Raw genomic sequence first — 21,013 nt, 5'->3', positions numbered from 1 at the left:
TGCTGTGTTTTGGGCGGTTTGGAGTTTTTTCATGATTTGGGCTTTGCAACCAATGAAGATGCTGTTGCAGTAGTCGGCATGGGTAAGTACTGTGGATTGTACTAGATTGCGGAAAGTTTTCTGTGGGAGGAATGGTTTATCTCTTTTCAGAATCCACATCATGTTGAACATCTTCTTCGTCGTGGCTTTTGCATGAGTTTCTAAGGTGTTTGTCTAATGTTACTCCTAGGATTTTTAGATTGTCAGATATTGGGATTGTAACGTCGAGGGTGTTCAGGGTGGTTGGGAGCAGAGTAGAATGTTGTGACGAAAGGATTAGGTACTGAGTTTTTTCTTTGTTCAATTTCACCTTGAAGGTGTTGGCCCAGGAAGCTAGGATGTTCACGGCAGTGATTATTTCCTCTGAGTTTTCTGTAAGGTTGGATTGGAAGGGGAGGAATATTGTGACGTCATCAGCACAGGAAGGGATTTAGGTCAGACTTGGATAGGGATTTGGCCAGAGGGAGCATCATGAGGTTAAAGAGGATCGGGGAAAGGGGTGGTTTAATTTCATTCTTGTATTTCTTTTGTGTTTGTTTCCACGTATTCAGGGTGAGATCTTCCTTTGATTTGCTCCAGGTTTTTTCTAGTTTCTTTCTTTAGTTTTTTTTAAATTCTTTGTTGAACCATGGAGAGTGTTTTCTCTTTGTGTGTAGGGTTTTGGAGTGTATCGGTGCAATTTCAACCAGAATAAGTTTGCATCTGTGGTCCCAATCTGTAAGGAAGTGGTTTGTGTTTGGGTCTATCGACCAATTGTTGTCGTAGATAAGTTGCCAGAAGGTATCTTTTTCTATTCGTCCTCTGGTTTTAATTGTTGTGGGTTCCGGTGATTTGGGTTGGTCTTTTTTCTTCCATTGTACAGATAGGGTTGCTTTATGGTGGTTGGACCAGGGAAAGGCGACCCAGTGGATGTCTGATAGGAGGAAGTTTTGCTCTGTAGAATGTTTGTGTGTGATGATGTCGAGTGAGTGGCCTTTATTATGGGTTGGTACTATTGGAGGAAGGTTGAAATCACATAGTTGGAGAAAGTCTATACAATCCCGGGTGTGGGCAGAATTGGAGTCTTCTAGGTGGAGGTTTAGGTCCCCTAGTAATAATATATTGGAGTGGTTGACGCATGCATTTGATATAAAGTCCATGAATGTGGTTTGGTTATGGTTCCAGTTATTGGGAGGTCTGTAGAACAGTATGCAGGTTAAATGTTCGTATAGCAAGGGGCTATATAGTTTTATAGAGGCAATTTCAAGTTGAGTTGAGATGGATTCTGAGGTGGGTTCTGTGGAGAAGTGTGATCTGTAGATGAGTGCAATTCCTCCTCCTCTTTTGTCTTTTCTAGGCCAGTGTGATATTTTGTAGTCCGGAGGACATAGTTCGTTAATGATAGGGTCTTCTGATTGATGGATCCAGGTTTCTGTGATGAAAAGTAGATCTAGGTTCTTTGAGGTGATCCAGTCTCTGATGATTTCGCATTTGTTTACTATTGATCTTGCATTAGTGTATCCTATTCGGACAGATAGAAGTGGATCAGTGGTATGTGAAGATGGGTGGATTTGGATAAATTGTCTTGTTTTTTGTGCTTTGGTATTGTGGTATTCTGTTTGCAAGGATGGTATCCTGGACAGTGGGAGGTTTCTGAAGTTGTTGTTGGTTTGTAAGGGAGTGAGTGTTGTGTGGAGGAATGATATAACAAAAGAGAGGGAACAAAGTACAAACTAAAGTCCAAACAAACAAAAAAAAAAACAGCAGGTGCTAGTCACCGAAACACGGCCCGTGTCGGGTCTTTTTGTCAAGGCTCATTCATTAAAGAACTGTGTTCCATTTTTAAAGGCCCGTGGTGCTGTTTTTTTTGTTTGTGTGGAGGAATGATGTCATGGTGAGTTCAGTTGAAGAGGTTGTGAGAGTTGCGTGCATTATGCTGATTGAGTGGATGGTGATTGATAGTATCAGGATGATCATGCTGGTGAAATATTTAGGTTGGATGGTGAGTGAGTGTGTATGGTGGGATAAAGCTCATTGTGACTCTGGGCAAGTCACTTAACCCTCCATTGCCCCATGTAAGCTGCATTGAGCCTGCCATGAGTGGGAAAGCGCGGGGTACAAATGTAACAAAAAAAAAAATATATATATATACATACATATATATATATATATATATATGTCAGCATACATACAATGAAGGTATAGTAACTATAAGATAACTAAATAGCTGTATTATATTATGCTAACATGGAAGTCTCAACAAGTACTGTTATTAAGATAGCGGTAGAAGGATACGTCACAGCATAAATACAGTTGAAAGATTTTACCCTATATAAACAGCGTATAATGGTGGTCTAATAGATTGAAAGGTTTAAAGTCATCAAATAGTACAGTGGTGCTCTGGTTTATTGATTTTACCCTATATAAACAGCGTATAATGGTGGTCTAATAGATTGAAAGGTTTAAAGTCATCAAATAGTACAGTGGTGCTCTGGTTTATTGATTTTACCCTATGCAGACTACGTCAGGAAAGTATTGAGCTAGAGAATACTAAGCTAGAAAGTCTTTGAACCTGATCGTAAGGCCTGGCCCCACCCCACCAGCTCACTCTTGCCTCATCCAGGCTCAACACTTCCACTCTAACAACTATCTAGCTCATAAGAACAGAAGAATCACCATACTGGGTCAGACCAATGGTCCATCTAGCCCAATATCCTATTTACAACAGTGGCCAATTCAGGTCACAAATACCTGGCAGAAACCTAAATATTAGCAACATTCAATGCTACCAATCCCAGGGCAAGAAGTGGCTTTCCCATGTCTATCTCAATAGCAGAGTATGGACTTCTTCCTCCAGGAACTTTTTAAAAACCAGATACGCTAACTGCTGTTACCACATCCTCCGGCAAAGAGTTCCAGAGCTTTGAGTGAAAAAATTTCCTCCTATTTATTTCAAAAGTATTTCCATGTAACTTCTTCGAGTGTCCCCTAGTCTTTGTACTTTTTGAATAAGTAAAAAAAAAACAAAAAAAAATCGATTTCCTTCTACTAGTTCTACACCACTCAGGATTTTCTAAACCTCAACTGTATCGCCCCGCATCAGTCTCTTTTCCAAGCTGAAGAGCCCTAACCTCTTTAGCCTTTTGTCATACGAGAGGAGTTCCATCCCCTTTATCATTTTTGTCACTCTTCTTTGTAGCTTTTCTAATTCCGCTATATCTTTTTTGAGATACGGCGAACAGAACTGAAAACAATCCTCAAGGTGCAGATACACCATGGAGCAAAACAAAGGCATTATAGTGTTTTCAGTCTTATTCATCATCCCTGTCCTAATAATTCCTAGCATCCCGTTTGCTTTTTTGGCCGAAACTGCATTATTGAAGAAAACATGGAAGAAGCGATCAATAAGAAAAACATGGAACCAATGCAACAGCACCAGTAACCCCAGAGATTGAAGGTGAGCAAGTAGCAGGGCACAGTCCACCAAATCAAATGCTGCAGAGAGTTCAAGTGAAATTGCCAATGTAATATAGTGATTGTTTAGATCAGACTGCACTTTGCTAAGGACAGAAGCAAGAATAGTTTTAATGCTACAGGCTATACGAAAGCCTGATTGTTGAGAATGCAGAACAAGGTTCTTTTCCCACAAATTGGCTAAGCTATAAGAAAACTACTTTCTCTATTAGAGACAGGCCTGTAATTGAGAGGGATAGATGGGTCAAGAGACAACTTTTTTTAAGATTGGAAAATTGCTTGTGTCCAACCATTTGGAAGGGACCTGCCTAGTAGCCACCACATCTCAAAAAAAAAAAAAAAAAAGATATAGCAGAATTAGAAAAGATACAGAGAAGGGCGATGAAAATGATAAAGGGATGGGACGACTTCTGTATGAGGAAAGGCTAAAGGGATTAATGCTCTTCAGCTTGCAGAAGAGATGGCTGAGGGGAGCTATGCTAAGAGGTCTATAAAATACTTCATGGAGTGGAACGGGTAGACGTGAACTGCTTCTTGGCTCTTTCCAAAAATAATAGGACTAGGGGGCACGCAATGAAGCTACAAAGTAGTAAATTTAAAACAATGTGTAATTAAACTCTGGAATTCATTGCCAGAGAATGTGGTAAAAGCTGTTAGCTTAGCAGGGTTTAAAAAAGGTTTGGATAATTTCCTAAAAGACTACAAGCCATTATTACGATGGAAAAATCCACTGCTTATTTCTAGGATAAGCAGAATAAAATCTGTTTCACTGTTCCAGGATCTTGCCAGGTACGTGTGAGCTGGATTGGCACTGTTGGGCTTGAAGGACCTTTGGTCTGTCCCAGTATGGCACTGCTTATGTTCTTATGAGTGGCAGTTCTAACCCTAAATGAAAGGGATCATGGAAGAGAACTGCACTGGGCAAGTGACAACTCTAAGCACCTTACTGGAAAGACTGGATGGGGCATTTTGGTCTTTGTCTTATCTATTATGCCAATAGGTTCCCAGAATTCACTGCCAGCTACAGCTCCATCCACTCACCAGTTGTATGGCTGTCATATGCTTCTTCCACCACAGATACTTCTGGAAGCGAGGACCAGCAGCCGAAAGCCCATAGTAGAAATACATGATGACATGCACCAAAGAGTTTATCATAGCGTGGAAGGAACCCATTCCACCTGCAGGGTACCGAGAGCAAGAAATACTTTACATTCGAAGTAGAAAAAGTCAAACAAAAGTGTGCATCAGTACCCGCCTGCTCTCCAAGGGACACTATTTTCTGCTGGCCACAATTACGTCCCTACCACCTTAATGATCCCCTCCTCCCCCCCTTCCATGGTGATTCCTTCTTTGTCCCCCTCTATTTCAGCAGTAGGCACCACTATCTTCATTGACTTGCTGGGCGTTCCTAAGGTACCTCACACCCTCCCCCCTCAGTACTTCCCCTACTTCCTTGAGTACTTATCACCTCAGCAGCAGCTGATCCCTCAGGCAAAGTGTTCTTTAACTTCTCACTGAGGTCCCTTACCAACTACCTCGGTGCCTCCTTCTCCCCCATTGTTTTCTTATAGTCCAAAATTTTGAAGAGATTCCTACCTGGGCCAAATTTGACTCCCCACCACCAGCTCCAGGGCAGCACAGAGTGATGGAAAATATGCAGAAATGTGATCTGGCTGTTCTTCTTACGCAGGACAAAAAATACCTAGAAAACAAAAAGAAGAGCGAGGCCAAGGTGAGGGGGAAAACAGCACCTTTGGCAGCGAAGTCTAACTTACGTCTAAGCTGCTGCATCCTAACCTTTACAGCTGTCCTTGGACTCAAACTACTTTGGGCACAAAAGGGCTTCCCCTCTCCTCCCCCCATGTTTGCCAACTTTCAGCAGGCATCATAATAACTATCTAGGCCTCACTGGTCTCCTGGGCCAAACCCTCAGTCACTCAACGTTCTTTCAAACCCTACCTGTTAAGATCCTCTTTTCCCTCTACTAAGAAAGTCTCATCCCAACTCTCCTTCCCTCAACTAGAGAGCGCCCCTTCCCTTCCCCACTGTTTCCTCCCTCCCCAACTAGGGAGAACTCATTCCCAGGCAGAGTGTGCTGCCATCTTTACACTTCCTCCCCAATGTGGGAGGGTCAGAAGGGCTGCTCTTGCCTACTGCTCAGCTGCAGAGCTTCATTCTTTACCTAGATAAGGAGAACCTATTCTCAGTGAGCACCATTCGTCTTTCCTTATTGAATTTCTATTCTACTAAGGTTGAAATGACCAGAAGGGCCCATCACTCACTGTGTCCAGGAGTTCAAAGAACTTGGAGAACAAAAAGAGCCATGCAACTCGAACCATCTGTGCAGAAAAATAAAACAAAAAAAAGTCAAATGTTAGGGAACCCCAGGACAACACAGGTTCTCATGGTTCATGTATCTTATTGAGGCACAAAAATAGGCAGATGCAATGTACTTGCAATGGGCGATATTTGTTAAGACTTTCTACCCAGGCTCAAAACACAAAAAAAACAGATTTGATCACTACAGAATGTGAATCAACGTTTTGCAATTCAAATTTGATCAGCCAACATTACATACTATATTAACAGATGGTCTAACCTAGCGCCACACATCTCTCTGAGCTAGAAATCAAATTGGAGTTTTGAAATTATGAAGGCTACCAGTGAGTGGAGCTGTGGCTTTTAACTGGCCTCTGGAAATTTAACAGGGCTGAGGGCCTCAATTTATACTCAAATTAAATTCCTAAAATTTAGGCACATATAAAGTGGGCGGCAGAAGCATCATCATCCAACATGGACACATGACCAGAGAGTTCATCCATTTGGTCTAAAAATTACTGCAAAACGCAGACAAGTGATGCATTAATGTCCAAACACTCCCATGGGAGTGAGTAAAAACTAGCAATGTGGTGGAGGATGGCCAATTTAAAAGGACAGGCATAATTCTGGGAGAAAGGAGATATGATACAGACTTTTAAATACCTCTGTGGCATAAATGCACAGGAGGTGAGTCTCTTTCAACTGAAAGGAAGCTCTGAAACGAGGGGGCATAGGATGAAGTTGAAAGGGGACAGACTCAGAAGTAACCTGAGGAAAATACTTATTCACAGAAAATGTGGTGAACTCGTGGATCGGCATCCCAGTATAAGTTTCTGAATTCAAGAGAGCTTGGGACAAGTACATGGGATGTTTATGGGAGTGACAGGGAGAGTAGATGGCATGGGTAGGCAGACTGGATAGGCCATATGGTCTTTATCTGACTACATTTTTCTATGTTCCTAAGATAGAGAAGAGCAGCATGTGAGAGAGGCTGCAGTGAGGCACAGAGAGGACGTGAAAGATCACGCTCAAGTACTCCTGATTATGGGGAAGAGCTCTGAAGCTGGTTTATCAACTGAAAGATCTGTCAGAGGGAAAGGGTGAAATTGCAGAAGTGATGGCAGAGCTCTGGGCAGACACTGGAGCACAGTGATGAAGTCTCAGATGTTCACCAACAAATTAAAGTATTTAGAGAAAAGGCAGACATAAATGATAGAAAACCTGGAGAACAGAATGAGGAGCAATATCTTATGCATCAGGGGAGGGCCAGAGTTCCCAGGCTGTAAAGAGGTGAACTCTAAGGTCATCTTGAGGGAGAACTCACAAACGTTAATGCTGAGGTGGAAATAACACAGCCTTGAGCCACCCCATGGGGAATATGCAAAGGGAAAGTTTACGCTCTATCAGGCCCATAATTACTAAAACCGGATGTATTCTTGGAGAATGATGATCAGAGATCTCCTGATATAGGCAGACTCTGGGACAGACATAAATCAATAACCAGCAGAACCGATTAGAACAGGCAAGTGGCTTCTCCGCTTCCTGGGACAGCCCCATACTGCAAGCTTTTAAAATCAATGGAAACCTGGATTCCATAGACCTCTAGCTTCCTTTCAACCTACACCCACTGTGTACATCTGCCCGTGTAACTAGGTGCATTTGAAGAGAGCAGATCACACTTCCTGTGTTTACAGAGCAAAGTGCAGCTAGAAAGATTTTTGTTTCTCTGCTGCTTTAGCTCTGTGCCAGATAAGGTATGAACATAAGACTAGGTTACCTCCTTATTTATTCCCCTCAGAAACCAGCGCCAAATTATAAGGGGAAATAGGATGTGGAGAAAGTTAGGAGCCACCGAACAGCAGAACATAATATGGAAATGACAGTCTGCTTCCTTGGTCATAAAGAGAGAAATTCATACCCGAAGAGCCATAGGGTCATCAGAGAAATCCACAGGATCGCAATGCCAAGTGTATCCCGTCAGCCAGCCACTCATCAGGAACTGTAACAGAAATCCACTGAAGTCACAAAACAAGGTACCCTCTGCCCCCTCATCCCACATCTCCCAAGCCCCTCAGTCTCCTCCTCCCTCACACACAAAGAGTAATAAGACTCAAAATACCAAGGAGGTTTGCTTAACAGGAGACAGAAAGAGCATGCTTGGGCCCATTATCTGGGCTGAAGCTAGTAGGCGAAGCTTCTCGCCTATCAATTACATTGGTTTGGGTGTACCAAGATGGTGGCAGCTGCATTGGGGAGAATGAAAACCCCCTTGGGTGGACCTGCTTCAACTTTGTGACATCATGCTGTTAATCAAACCTCCTTGCTATCAATGGACCTATTCAGACTCATGGTCCAGTCATTGATTCTTAGTAAGTTAAGACTATTGTAACATTGTTTATTTAGGTCTGCCAAAATATTTACTGAGAAAAATTCAATCTATTCAGGGCTATTCGCGGATATATTATCTCAGAAACCACTACAAAATAACTCAGGTGGATGTGGAGTCAATCAAATCAAAAATATTGAATACAAATAACCAAACTTTGACCCACTCAAAAGGCAAAAAATATGTGAAGGTAAAGCACGTTATATCAAAGTAACATAGTAAATGACGGCAGAAAAAGACCTGCATGGTCCATCCAGTCTGCCCAACAAGATAAACTCATATGTGCTACTTTTTGTGTATACCTTACCTTGATTTGTACCTGTCCTTTTCAGGGCACAGACTGTGTAAGTCTGCCCAGCATTATCCCCGCCTCCCAACCACCAGCCCCGCCTCCCACCACCGGCTCTGGCACAGACCGTATAAGTCTGCCCAGCACTATCCCCGCCTCTCGCCACCGGCTCTGCCACCCACTCTCGGCTAAGCTCCTTAGGATCCATTCCTTCTGAACAGGATTCCTTTATGTTTATCCCACGCATGCTTGAATTCTGTTACCGTTTTCATTTCCACCACCTCCCGCGGGAGAGCATTCCAAGCATCCACTACTCTCTCCGTGAAAAAATACTTCCTGACATTTTTCTTGAGTCTGCCCCCCTTCAATCTCATTTCATGTCCTCTCGTTCTACTGCCTTCGCACCTCCGGAAAAGGTTCGTTTGCGGATTAAAACTTTTCAAATATTTGAACGTCTGTATCATATCACCCGTTTCTCCTTTCTTCCAGAGTATACATGTTCAGGTCATCAAGTCTCTCCTCATACGTCTTGTAACGCAAATCCCTTACCATTCTGGTAGCTTTTCTTTGCACCGCTTCAATTCTTTTTACATCCTTCGCAAGGTACGGCCTCCAAAACTGATCACAATACTCTAGGTGGGGCCTCACCAACGACTTATACAGGGGCATCAAAACCTCCTTTCTTCTGCTGGTCACACCTCTCTCTATACAGCCTAACAACCTTCTAGCTACGGCCACCGCCTTGTCACACTGTTTCGTCGCCTTCAGATCCTCAGATACTATCACCCCAAGATCCCTCTCCCTGTCTGTACCTATCAGATTCTTCCCGCCTAACACATACATCTCCCGTGGATTTCTATTCCCCAAGTGCATCACTTTGCAGTTCTTCGCATTGAATTTTAATTGCCAAACCTTAGACCATTCTTCTAGCTTCCTCAGATCCTTTTTCATGTTTTCCACTCCCTCCCAGGTGTCCACTCTGTTACAGATCTTAGTATTATCCGCAAATAGGCAAACTTTACCTTCTAACCCTTCGGCAATGTCACTCACAAATATATTGAACAGAATCGGTCCCAGCACCGATCCCTGAGGCACTCCACTACTCACCTTTCCCTCCTCCGAGCGAATTCCATTCACCACCACCCTCTGGCTTCTGTCCGTCAACCAGTTCCTAATCCAGTTCACCACTTCGGGTCCTATCTTCAGCCCATCCAGTTTATTTAAGAGCCTTCTGTGGGGAACCGTGTCAAAGGGAAGGAAAAAGCCTCAAAGAGCTCCAGACCAACCGGTCTACAGAGCTAAAAGAGATCAACAAGATCTGTTCCTCATCATTGGCTGAAAAAATCTTCCCTAATGTCCAACAAAACTCGTTATGGAACAAAATCCTCAATACTAACAATTCAGCTTCAGAATGTGCAGAGCCCAAATACACATTTGCTTAGGGTGTCAAATGCTGTCAAAACATATTGTCCATCTAAACTGTGGTCAAAACAAAAACAACACGAAAACTCCAGGGTTAAATACTTAGCTTGAAAAATTTGTCTGTCCTGGAGTCATATTTCCAATAGTCCCCCAGACCAATGTTGGTCTGCGTTTCGCTTCAGCTCAAATAAGCAATGCTGCTTCAGGGTCCGGATAGTTGGGGGGGGAAAAAAGACAGCATTGCTTATTTGAGCTGAAGCGAAACGCAGACCAACGTTGGTATGGGGGACTATTGGAAATATGACTCCAGGACAGACAAATTTTTCAAGCTAAGTATTTAACCCTGGAGTTTTCGTGTTGTTTTTGTTTTGACCACAGTTTAGATGGACAATATGTTTTGACAGTATCTGACACCCTAAGCAAGTGTGTATTTGGGCTCTGCACATTCTGAAGCTGAATTGTTAGTATTGAGGATTTTGTTCCATAACGAGTTTTGTTGGACATTAGGGAAGGTTTTTTCAGCCAATGAGGAGGAACAGATCTTGCATGTGGGAAAGAGGAACCCGAATTATAGCTACATCATGCAAGGTTACATAAGTACATAAGTATTGCCATACTGGGAAAGACCAAAGGTCCATCAAGCCCAGCATCCTCTATTCATGTCCTCTAGTTCTACCACCTTCCTGTCTCCAAAAAAGGCTCATTTGCGGATTAATACTTTCAAATATTTGAACGTCTGCATCATGTCAACCCTGTTTCTCCTTTCCTGTAAGGTGTACATGTTCAGGTCTACAAATCTCTCCTCGTACTGTTTGCAACGCAAATCCCATACCATTTTTGTAGCTTTTCTTTGCACTGCTTCCAGTCTTTTTACATCTTTAGCAAGTTTGTGTCAGTCACAAACTCCTCATGGGAAGGCTGAGACCAAGCCTGCTTCTACTTTGAGGCGCTATGTCCTCTAGAGGGGTGTCGAGGAGTCGGCTCTCACGTCGACTCCAGCGAAGTTTCCTCCACAGACGTTGAGGGGGTACTCGCTTGGGTGCCAGCTGACACCAGGGCTGAGGGATAGGTGTGGCCACAGTGGGCTGGACGGTAGGTGCAAGCACCCCCAACACTGATATACACCGCTGCAAGATTCCATCCTGCAGCTCAGGGAGCAACGCCTGGATACGTTCATCGAGGGCTAAAACTGGAAAAGACTGGGGTTTTGGCTCCGAGACAGGCTGAAGAACAGATGAGGCTGAGACAGGAGCCAGGTCTTGGTTGCCTGGAGACAGGTGCACCAGCACCTCCTGGATAGAGGAGGCGCGATCTTCCCAGCTCTGGCACTTCTCGGATGCAGAGTCCCGCGATGCCCTGGAGCTCCTGGCACCACATGATGAAGACGACCAATGCTTCTTGGCCTTTGCCCGAAGCTCGGTGTCGAGGATGAGGACGTTGAACTCTAAATTGGGTCAGACCTGGCTGGTCCCATGGGCCCCATCCAGCAGTTTGCATCGAGACAGGTGGAAACCCACTCGGTGCACTACTGCTCCCAGTGTCTCTGGGGCTCCCGATGCTGTCTTTGACATCGACGCGACTGACCTTGATGCCAATGTCGAGGACCTGGACTTGGCTCCAAAAATCTTTTCTCGTTGAGCCTCTCTGGATAGTCGTGTCCTTTATTTCATACGAATATAAAAGGACACAATTAGTGAGGTTATGGTTGGGCCCTAGACACCAAGAATGGGTGTCCTTGCCAGAGACTGTCTAATAGCACCGGATACAGACCTTAAAGCCACTGAGAGCTTTAGAGGACATGGACGGAAAAACGTCTGATGCTAAATCAAAAGACACAATGGTGCCTGAAAAAAAGGGGCAAGGCACCAGGAAAAAAGAGATGGGAAAGACCCAACCAGAGACCAGGCCTAAATGTGGCTTAGCAGATGGAAAAGAAAGGAAACTTTTAAAAATGGACAAAATAAACTAAAGGTACTGAAGAGAAGGGAAAAACAAGTGGGCACAAAGGCACAGTGAAAAATTGCCGAGAGGCACCAAAAACCGAAGCTCTTTAGACTGGACATGAAGAGAAGTCAGAGATGCAGTCCTCTCTTCACCGTGGTAAAAAAAGAACTGCAGAAGCCGTGCATGAGCAGCGGGCAGGAAGGCACCAGCACATGTGCGGTGGAGCATATCTGCCTGAACCGACTATCATTTCAGGTATCCTGCTCAAGGCAGCAATTAGACGTGAACGTGTGGACTGAAGACCATGTTGCAGCCTTGCAAATTTCTTTAATGGAGGCTGACTGCAAGTGGACTACCAACGCAGCCACGACTCTGACATTGTGAGCCTCAACATGACCTGCTAAGGTCAGTCCAGCCTGGGTATAAGTGAAGGAAATGCAATCTGCCAGCCAATTAGAGATTGTGCGTTTCCCAACGGTGACCCCCATCCTGTTGGGATCAACACAAAAAAAAAAAAGTTGGGCCCACTGTCTGTGAGGCCTAGTCTGCGCCATGTAATAGGCCTATGCTCGCTTGCAGATCAAGGTTTGCAAGGTACTCTCACCAGGATGGGCATGAGGTTGGGGGAAGAATGTTGGCAAGGCAATCGACTGGTTCAGATGGAACTCCAACACAACCTTTGGCAGGAACTTCGGGTGTGTGCGGAGGTCAAAATAAATGGAACTAGCACTCCTTTACATAAGTACATAAATGTTGCCATCAAGCCCAGTATCCTGTTTCCAACAGTGGCCAATCCAGGATAGACTCCTCTAAACAGAAGCAAACATTGCAACAGTGACCACCACCTTCACCTTGAGGGGGGGGTATACCATAAATGTGTCTAAGACAGGTCCTGCAAATTCTAAGATATACCCCTACTGAACCTCCTCCAACACCCACTAGTCTGAGGCAATATGGGGCCCCGCTCCTGGTGGAACAGAGAGTGGTGACCCCCAAACTGTACCCTTCAGAAGGGGCCAGCAAATCCTCATTGGGGCCCCTTGGCAGCAGAAGAAAAGGAAGAGGTTGACTTCTTAGCTCAAAGAGCGAGCAGTCCCTTCTGGCACTATGAGGCCAACAAAGTACTGAAGCTCTCCTTTTCTGAAGGTACCTAGCTCAAACCTTATTACGAGATCTCAGTTCCAACTCACAAGGCGCAAGCCTGCTCCTAGCCTCAGTAAGCTGCTGTGGCCTAGCCTTTCCTAAATCCTTCACAAGCTTCTTTAAATCGTTGCCAAACAAGTAACCCCAAAAAGGAAGTTTGCGCAAACTCAACTTTGAGATCAAATCTGCCAACCAATGCTGAAGCCACCTGCTGGCCACCACTACAGAGGCCATAAATCAGGAACAGATGCAGACAAGGACATCAACCAAGACAGCTATTCCAGACTCCAACTGTGCCACCACTGTAAGAGGGCCCTTGCTACATAACCATCACAGACTGGAGTCTGGATCCCAAGCGCCAAATACTTGCTTGAGAAGCAACTCTACTTTCCATATGTTAAAATCCTTAAGGATTGAGCAGCCCTCAACCAGAAGTTTGTCTTCTTGGTGACTGGGAAGAAACTTACCTCATATACAATGCATCATTCCTTATATCAGTGATGTCACTGAAAGAGTTCAGATTCTCTGCCTCAGTCTGCTGATAGGGCACCATAACGTATCAGTCTAGATTAGAATACCAGGATGACAAGGATTCTTAATTCTAAACTGAAAAGATTTCATGTCTTTTGGAACGATTATTCTAGTTTTGCTTTGTATATCTGCCCACTACTGTATATTACATATACGTATTTTTTTTCCCTCCTTTCCCCCTAGTATCATACAGGCCAGGGTATAAAACACACTGAAGTTCCTTATTTCAGGGCTTTCCAACCTTGGGGTACAAAAGTCCCATCAAGTTTTCAGGATATCCACAATGAATATGCACGAGATAGATGGGCATGGGTACGAAATTCCTTTTTGTTATGCCAATCTCATGCATATTCATTGTGGATATGCAGAAAACCCAATGGAACTTGGTGTGTCCCAAGGACTGGGTTGAGAAGGCCTGCTTTATATCATACCAAATACAAAACAAACAAAAAAAAAAACGCACCCTCTCCTGGGCCTTTACCTCATATACAAAAATAATTTGAGAAAGAGTCTTTTACGTTGTAAACTGTATAATGTAAGAAATGCACCCATCCACCCTCTCCTTTTCCCCCTCCCTTATCTTTACCTCATACACAATATATTGTAGGGAATGCACTTCCTCATCTCCTTACCTCATATACTATGTAAGCAGATAGTGTCACCATGCTGAAATTGTAAAGCACCATAACTGGTTTCAGGTCAAACGGCTTTCTACCGGCCATGAACCAGGGTCCCAGGTACAGTACAAAGATGACATATCCAAGCAAGATACACGTTGGAAGAAGAGGAGACTGCATCAGAGGGTAATCATATAAGCGGGGGTCTGTAAGAGAAAGCATTAGATGAAAGTATAATCAGCTATTGTACTCAAGATCACTAAGCACTGAGGGCATCAGCCTATCAAATGCTGCTAAGGCTAATGGGCCCCTGGCACAGTATCATGTGCAATGAGACACATGACAGCAGTTTTCTAAAATACACAATGCACTTAAACGTACTTTTTTTTTTAATTGAAGTTTCAATATATATATTGGAAATCAACCAAAAACAGAATTAAACTGAATTTAACAAAAGGAAAACTAAAAATGGGAAAAAAAATACAATGCAATCAAGTCCATGTTAAGAGGAAGTTATCTAGAGCCATCATATTATAATTTCCATAAGAGATATAACGAACAAATTTATCAGAGTACAGGTACAATATTTAAACAAGAACCCAACTATCCTAAACCTATAGGAAAAATTATTATAACTTTCCAAATAACTAAAAACTTTATCCAAAAGAAATGTTTCCAGCTGAGAAGGATCCCAAAATACATATCCATTAATATTAAACATTTAAAGGGAAACAAAGAAAAAAGTACCTCTTAGGTTTTAGCTTAAGGACGGACTTCCTTCTCTCCGAGTTATTATCTGCCCACAAAAAGGAAGATGTTTCTTAGGAAAATATAACTTCAATATTGCCTATTTTTGATCCTCTGATTGAAAAAAGAGCCACCCTTTTAGTTTTCAATCAGATCCCAGAAAGATTCTAGAAATCTAGAAACATCTAGACTATCTGGAGAAGTCAGATGATCAAGATCACCTTCTACATTTAAATTCTTAATTCCCCCGCAGGAGATACATTATGTCCTCCATTATGAGTCAACTTGCGAGTATTGAAGTATCTCCCTAAGATACATCTTAAATAATTCCCATGGAGATAACAGTGAGAGGAAAATGCAACAAGATTATTCGCTTAGGCTCCGTTTTCTATTAATTCTATTTTCATATTAATAGTAGTGCTACCTTTAGCCTAAGCAGCTGCCAAGGATGACAACAACTGTGTCACTTGAGTCTGAATAGTAGAAACAGACAACTCTACTGAGGTTAACCTAGTCTCCCGCTCTTCTATTTTCACGGAGGAAACTGCAGTGCTAAGCAACAAGTTCAACGACTGTTCCACTCTATTAACCGCAGTAAGCATGTCTTTCGATAAATGTTCTGAACAAAGTCTGCACAGAAGAAAATAAAAGTCTTTCGGACCTTAAACAGCAGCTGACAGAAGTAATGTTTTTTCCAGCCATACCATCAGTAGAAACAGGAGACGCTCACCCTGAAAGAAAATTTCCAACAAGAGAGACCAGCCGATTACTCTTGGTGGGTTTCAGCTTATCCTATAGTAAAGCAGGTTGAAGGGGTGGTGCTCATTCACCCAATGTTAGTGAGGCTTCAAGAGTAAAAGATGAGCTAGAACGTTTGACATACTGTCAAATGCTGATCCATTGGGCTCCGAATTCTTACTGCTTGCTTTACTTTGGATCGCTTCGTAGTAGCTGTATGCTTAACTATTATAGAAGAAGACTAGGAAACAAGGCCTGTTTCTGACACAAATGAAACGGGCGCTAGCAAGGTTTTCCTCGGAGTGTGTGTGTTTTACAGACTGTGCGTGAGAGTGAGTGTGTGATACAGAGAGAGTGTGAATGTGTGGGTGTGTGTGACAGAGAGAGTGAGACTGTGTGTGTGTGACAATGAGAGTGTGTGCCAGGGGCCCCCTCCCTCCCAGTTCCAGGGTCTGCTCTCGCCCCCCTCCAAGTTCCAAGGTCCGCCCTCCCTCCCAGTTCCAGGGTCATTTCCCCCTCTCCTCCTCCCTCCCACTTTCAGGGTCCGCCTGGCCCCCCTCCAAGTTCCAGGGCCTGGACCCCCTCCAAATTCGAGGGTCCGCCCCCCTCCAAGTTCCAGGGTCCACCCACCCAGTTCCAGGGTCGTTGCTCCCCCTCTCTTTCCCTCCCTCCCAGTTCCAGGGTCGTTCCCCCTTCTCTTTCCCTCCCCTCCCCTCTAGCCACCCACCTGCAACGTTGTGAAGCTGACTCCATGGCTTCACTGAAGTGAAGGGTCCGTAAGTTTCATCAGGTTCGTCGCTCTGTAACCATCTCTCTCGGCCCCGCCCTCGCGCCTCTGATAGGTCCGTTGCCCTCGTCGTCAAGCCTGTCGAGAGTCACATCCTTCTCAGAAGCTCGCCTAAGCGGCTCAAAAGGCGAACACTGGAGAGCCTTCAACACCAGCCCCAGGTTCCAGGCCGGACAAGGCGACCAGATGGGAGGACGGAGGCGAAGCGCCACTCTGAGAAATCGGACAATGTCCAGCTGAGCAGCAAGGGACAAGCCACAGACTTTCCCTCGGAAGCATGTCAACATTGCCACTTGAACCCGAAGGGAATTGTAAGCCGTCCTGCAAAAAAATCCAGTACCAGTGAGACTGTAGCCCGTGCGGGTGTAGCCACTTTTGAACCACACCACGCCTCAAACTTGTGCCAGATCCGAGCATAAGCTGCGGAGGTAGACCGCGTGCAGGCCTGCAAGAGAGTGGAGATGACCTTGTTAAGAGTAGCCCTTGTCTTCAATTGCGCCCTCTCAAGAGCCAGGCCGTAAGACCAAATCGGCAGGGATCCTCCGTAGTCACGGGACTCTGAACATACAGGTTCGGCACCAGAGGCAAAGGAAGTGCAGCCTCCACCAGTATCCGATGGAGATCCGCGTACCATGGACGCCTTGGCCAATCCGGAGCGATGAGAATCACCAATCCTTGGTGCAGGCGAATCCGCAGAAGAACTCGCCCTATCAAGGGCCAAGGAGGGAACACATACAGGAGTCCCGAGGGCCAGGGCTGAGCCAGCGCATCCAACCCCGCCGAGCGAGGATCTCTCCTTCTGCTGAAAAAGCAAGGCATTTTGGCGTTTGCACTTGACGCCATTAAATCCAATCCGGGAGTCCCCCATTTGGCACAAATCTGAAGAAAAACTTCTTCTGCCAGTTCCCATTCCGCCGGGTCGATTTGATTTCTGCTGAGGTAATCGGCTTGCACGTTGCTCTGACCTGCTATGTGAGCTGCGGACAGCAGATGCAAGTGGAGCTCGGCCCAGTGGAAAATCTGAGCAGCCTCCGCGGCCAGGGCCCTGCACTGGGTGCCGCCCTGACGATTGATGTAGGCCACCACTGTCGTGTTGTCTGACAGAACTTGTACCGGAAACCCCTTCAGAGTCTTGTGGAAGGCCAGAAGAGCCTGGAATATCGCTCTCAGTTCCAAGCGATTGATGGACCACCCCGCTTCCACGGGAGCCCACTGACCCTGAGCATAGCTTCCCTGGCAATGAGCTCCCCAGCCCGAAAGGCTGGCATCCGTTATCACCAGGCACCAAGAAGGATGTGCGAGCGGCATTCCTTGGCGCAGCATCCTGTTGGCGAGCCAACAATCCATACTGAGCCGGGCCGCAGGGAGCCACGTTAGTCTGCGTTGATATTCCTGAGAGATTGGAGACCATTGCTGGAGCAGAGCAATCTGCAGCAGCCTCATGTGAGCTCTTGCCCAGGGAACCACCTCTATGGTGGCCGCCATCGATCCCAGGAGCTGAACAAAGTCCCAAGCTCGAGGGCGAGGCATCCGCAGGAGCAGACGGACCTGATTCTGAAGCTTGCATCGCCTATGGTTGGGGAGAAAGACGAACCCCGAGGCCGTGTCGAACCGGCCCCCCAAATACTCGAGAGACTGCGAGGGGGTCAGATGACTTTTGGGCAAATTGATCACCCAGCCCAGAGTCTGAAGAACCGTTATAACTCTGGTCATGGTGAGTCGGCTCTCGTCTGCCAAATCCGCCGATGAGCCAGTCGTCGAGATACGGGTGAACTCTGATACCCTCTCGCCTGAGAAAGGCAGCTATCACCACCATCACACCTTGGAAAAGGTTTGGGGAGCTGTGGCTAGGCCAAAGGCAAGGCCCGAAACTGGAAGTGTTGGCCCAAAACCGCAAACCGGAGAAACCGCTGATGCGATGGAATGTGCAAATACGCTTCCTTGAGGTCCAGAGACGTGAGAAACTCTCCTGGCTGTACCGCCACAATGACGGAGCGCAGGGTCTCCTTGCGAAAGTGTCGCACTCTTAGGGCCTCGTTGACTCTTTGTAAGTCGAGGATCGGTCTGAAAGACCCACCTTTTTGAGGGACCACAAAATAAATGGAATAGCGACCGCAGCCGTGTTCGGCGGGAGGCGCCGGAATCACCGCGCCAAGCTTCAGCAACCCTTGCAAGGTCTCCTCTACCGCCGCATCGGGATTCCATAAAGGCGTCTCCCACCGGGGCACCGAATTCCAATCGGTAACCTTCTCTGATCAGGTCCAGGACCCACTGATCCGAAGAAATCTTGGTCCACTCCTCGAGAAAGAGGGAAAGACGACCTCCTACTGCAGGAATCAATGAGTGGACCGGCGTCCCATCATTGTGGAGGACGCCCTTGAAATCCTGGCCATTGGCCAGCCACTGCGGAAAATTTGTCTGAACGAAAGGAGTTCCTCTGCTGAAAACGGGCACATTGAGAAAACCCAGCAGAGCGCCCTGGGTGATACCTGCGAGCTTCACGGAAACGTGGCCTGGAAGAGGAGGAAAAGCAGGGCTTTTGGAAGAAGGCCTCGGCCTATCCTCAGACAACGGTTGGGACTTAGAGTCCCCTAGATCTTTAACAATCTTCTCCAATTCCTCTCCAAATAAAAGAAGGCCCTGAAAGGGTAACTTCACCAGCCATTGCTTAGAGGCCATGTCAGCCGCCCAAAGCCGCAGCCAAAGAAGGCGGCGGGCAGAAACCGCCTCAGACATCTGCTTAGCCGAAGCTCTGACCAGATCATAAAGGGCATCAACCAAAAAAGACAGGGCAGACTCCGTACGCGGGCCGACCTCAGCGAGGGAACTCGCACCATCCGCGGGCAGATGACACCAAGATTTGCAACAGAGTGGACACCCCGGAGGGAGTGAAAAACATGATAAAAAGATCTGAAGAAGCTAGAAGAACGGTCTAACGTTTGGCAATTAAAATTCAATGCGAAGAAATGCAAAGTGATGCACTTAGGGAGTAGAAATCCAAGGGAGATGTATGTGTTAGGCGGGGAGAGTCTGATAGGCACGGACGGGGAGAGGGATCTTGGGGTGATAGTATCTGAGGACCTGAAGGCGACGAAACAGTGCGACAAGGCAGTGGCCGTAGCTAGAAGATTGCTAGGCTGTATAGAGAGAGGAGTGACCAGCAGAAGAAAGGAGGTTTTAATGCCCCTGTATAAGACGTTGGTGAGGCCCCACCTGGAGTATTGTGTTCAGTTTTGGAGGCCGTATCTTGCGAAGGATGTTAAAAAAATGGAAGCGGTGCAAAGAAAAGCTACGAGGATGGTATGGGATTTGCGTTCCAAGACGTATGAAGAGAGACTTGCTGACCTGAACATGTATACCCTGGAGGAAAGGAGGAACAGGGGTGGTATGATACAGACGTTCAAATATTTGAAAGGTATTAATCCGCAAACTAATCTTTTCCGGAGATGGGAAGGCGGTAGAACGAGAGGACATGAAATGAGATTGAAGGGGGGCAGACTCAGGAAAGATGTCAGAAAGTATTTTTTCACGGAGAGGGTGGTGGACACTTGGAATGCCCTCCCGCGGGAGGTGGAGGAGATGAAAACGGTAACGGAGTTCAAACATGCGTGGGATATGCATAAAGGAATCCTGTGCAGAAGGAATGGATCCTCAGAAGCTTAGCTGAAATTGGGTGGCGGAGCAGGTGGGGGGAAGAGGGGTTGGAGGTTGGGAGGCTAGGATAGGGGAGGGCAGACTTATACGGTCTGTACTAGAGCCAGTGATGGGAGGCGGGACTGGTGGTTGGGAGGCGGGAAATACTGCTGGGCAGACTTATACGGTCTGTGCCCTGAAAAGGACAGGTACAAATTCAAGGTAAGGTATACACATATGAGTTTGTCTTGGGCAGACTGGATGGACCATGCAGGTCTTTTTCTGCCGTCATCTACTATGTTACTATGTAACAAGGAAAGACAGGCCCGGGCTGCATAGGAACTGCAAATAGCCGCCCTTAAGGAAAGGCCTGAGATTTCAAAAGACCGCTTCAGAGCGGATTCTAGCCACCGGTCCTGCATATCTTTTAAAGCGACCCCTCCCCTCCACCGGGAGAGTGGTCTTTTTAGTCACAGCCGTGACCAATGCATCCACTTTAGGCATCCCAAAAAGGGCCAAGTGATCCTCAGAAAGAGGGTAAAGCTGACCCATAGATCTGGCAACCTTCAAAGGCCCATCAGGGTCCGACCATTGAGCTGAAACAAGCTCTTAGATGGAGTCATGCACCGGAAGCTTCTCAGTACTAGCCATCCTAGGATTAACAGAGGAGGCATCGCCTTCGGCAAGATCTTCAATAGAAAGGGCCTGTCAGGCGTCAGAAATAAGGGCTGGCAGCTCGTCGCTGTGGAAAATCCGTACTGCTTTAGGGTCAAACAGGCACCCTCATCTGGATCATCCGTTCATGAGGGCCTGCCAGATAGACTCCCCACAGCCTTCTTTCAATACCTTATGCAAAGGAGCCATCACTGCCTCTCTAGGTAGACAGGTGTAGTCCAGGACCTTGAACATCTCAGCTCATCCTCAGTTTCTACGGGGAATGGAATGGCTTGAGCCATTTCCTGTAC

At 46.0% G+C, this 21,013-nt stretch overlaps 1 protein-coding gene across 2 annotated transcripts in view; it reads right to left on the bottom strand.

Moving 5' to 3' along the window:
* The window catches only part of ELOVL1 (ELOVL fatty acid elongase 1), a 146,503-nt gene that overhangs the window by 33,221 nt on the left and 92,269 nt on the right, over positions 1–21,013 (bottom strand). For both annotated transcript variants that reach the window (XM_030205529.1, XM_030205530.1), the window contains exons 3-7: positions 14,159–14,349; positions 7,730–7,810; positions 5,775–5,831; positions 5,089–5,194; positions 4,534–4,670 (exon numbers count right to left, since the gene is read on the bottom strand). In XM_030205529.1, the coding sequence (XP_030061389.1) occupies positions 4,534–4,670; positions 5,089–5,194; positions 5,775–5,831; positions 7,730–7,810; positions 14,159–14,349 (572 nt within the window). The remainder of the gene's footprint in view (positions 1–4,533; positions 4,671–5,088; positions 5,195–5,774; positions 5,832–7,729; positions 7,811–14,158; positions 14,350–21,013) is intronic.

This window comes from Microcaecilia unicolor, chromosome 6 (genome assembly GCF_901765095.1).
Source record: "Microcaecilia unicolor chromosome 6, aMicUni1.1, whole genome shotgun sequence".
In the NCBI taxonomy this organism is placed as follows: Eukaryota; Metazoa; Chordata; class Amphibia; order Gymnophiona; family Siphonopidae; genus Microcaecilia; species Microcaecilia unicolor.
Note: the sequence above shows the minus strand (reverse complement) of the source record. Positions and strands in the feature narration are given on the sequence as shown.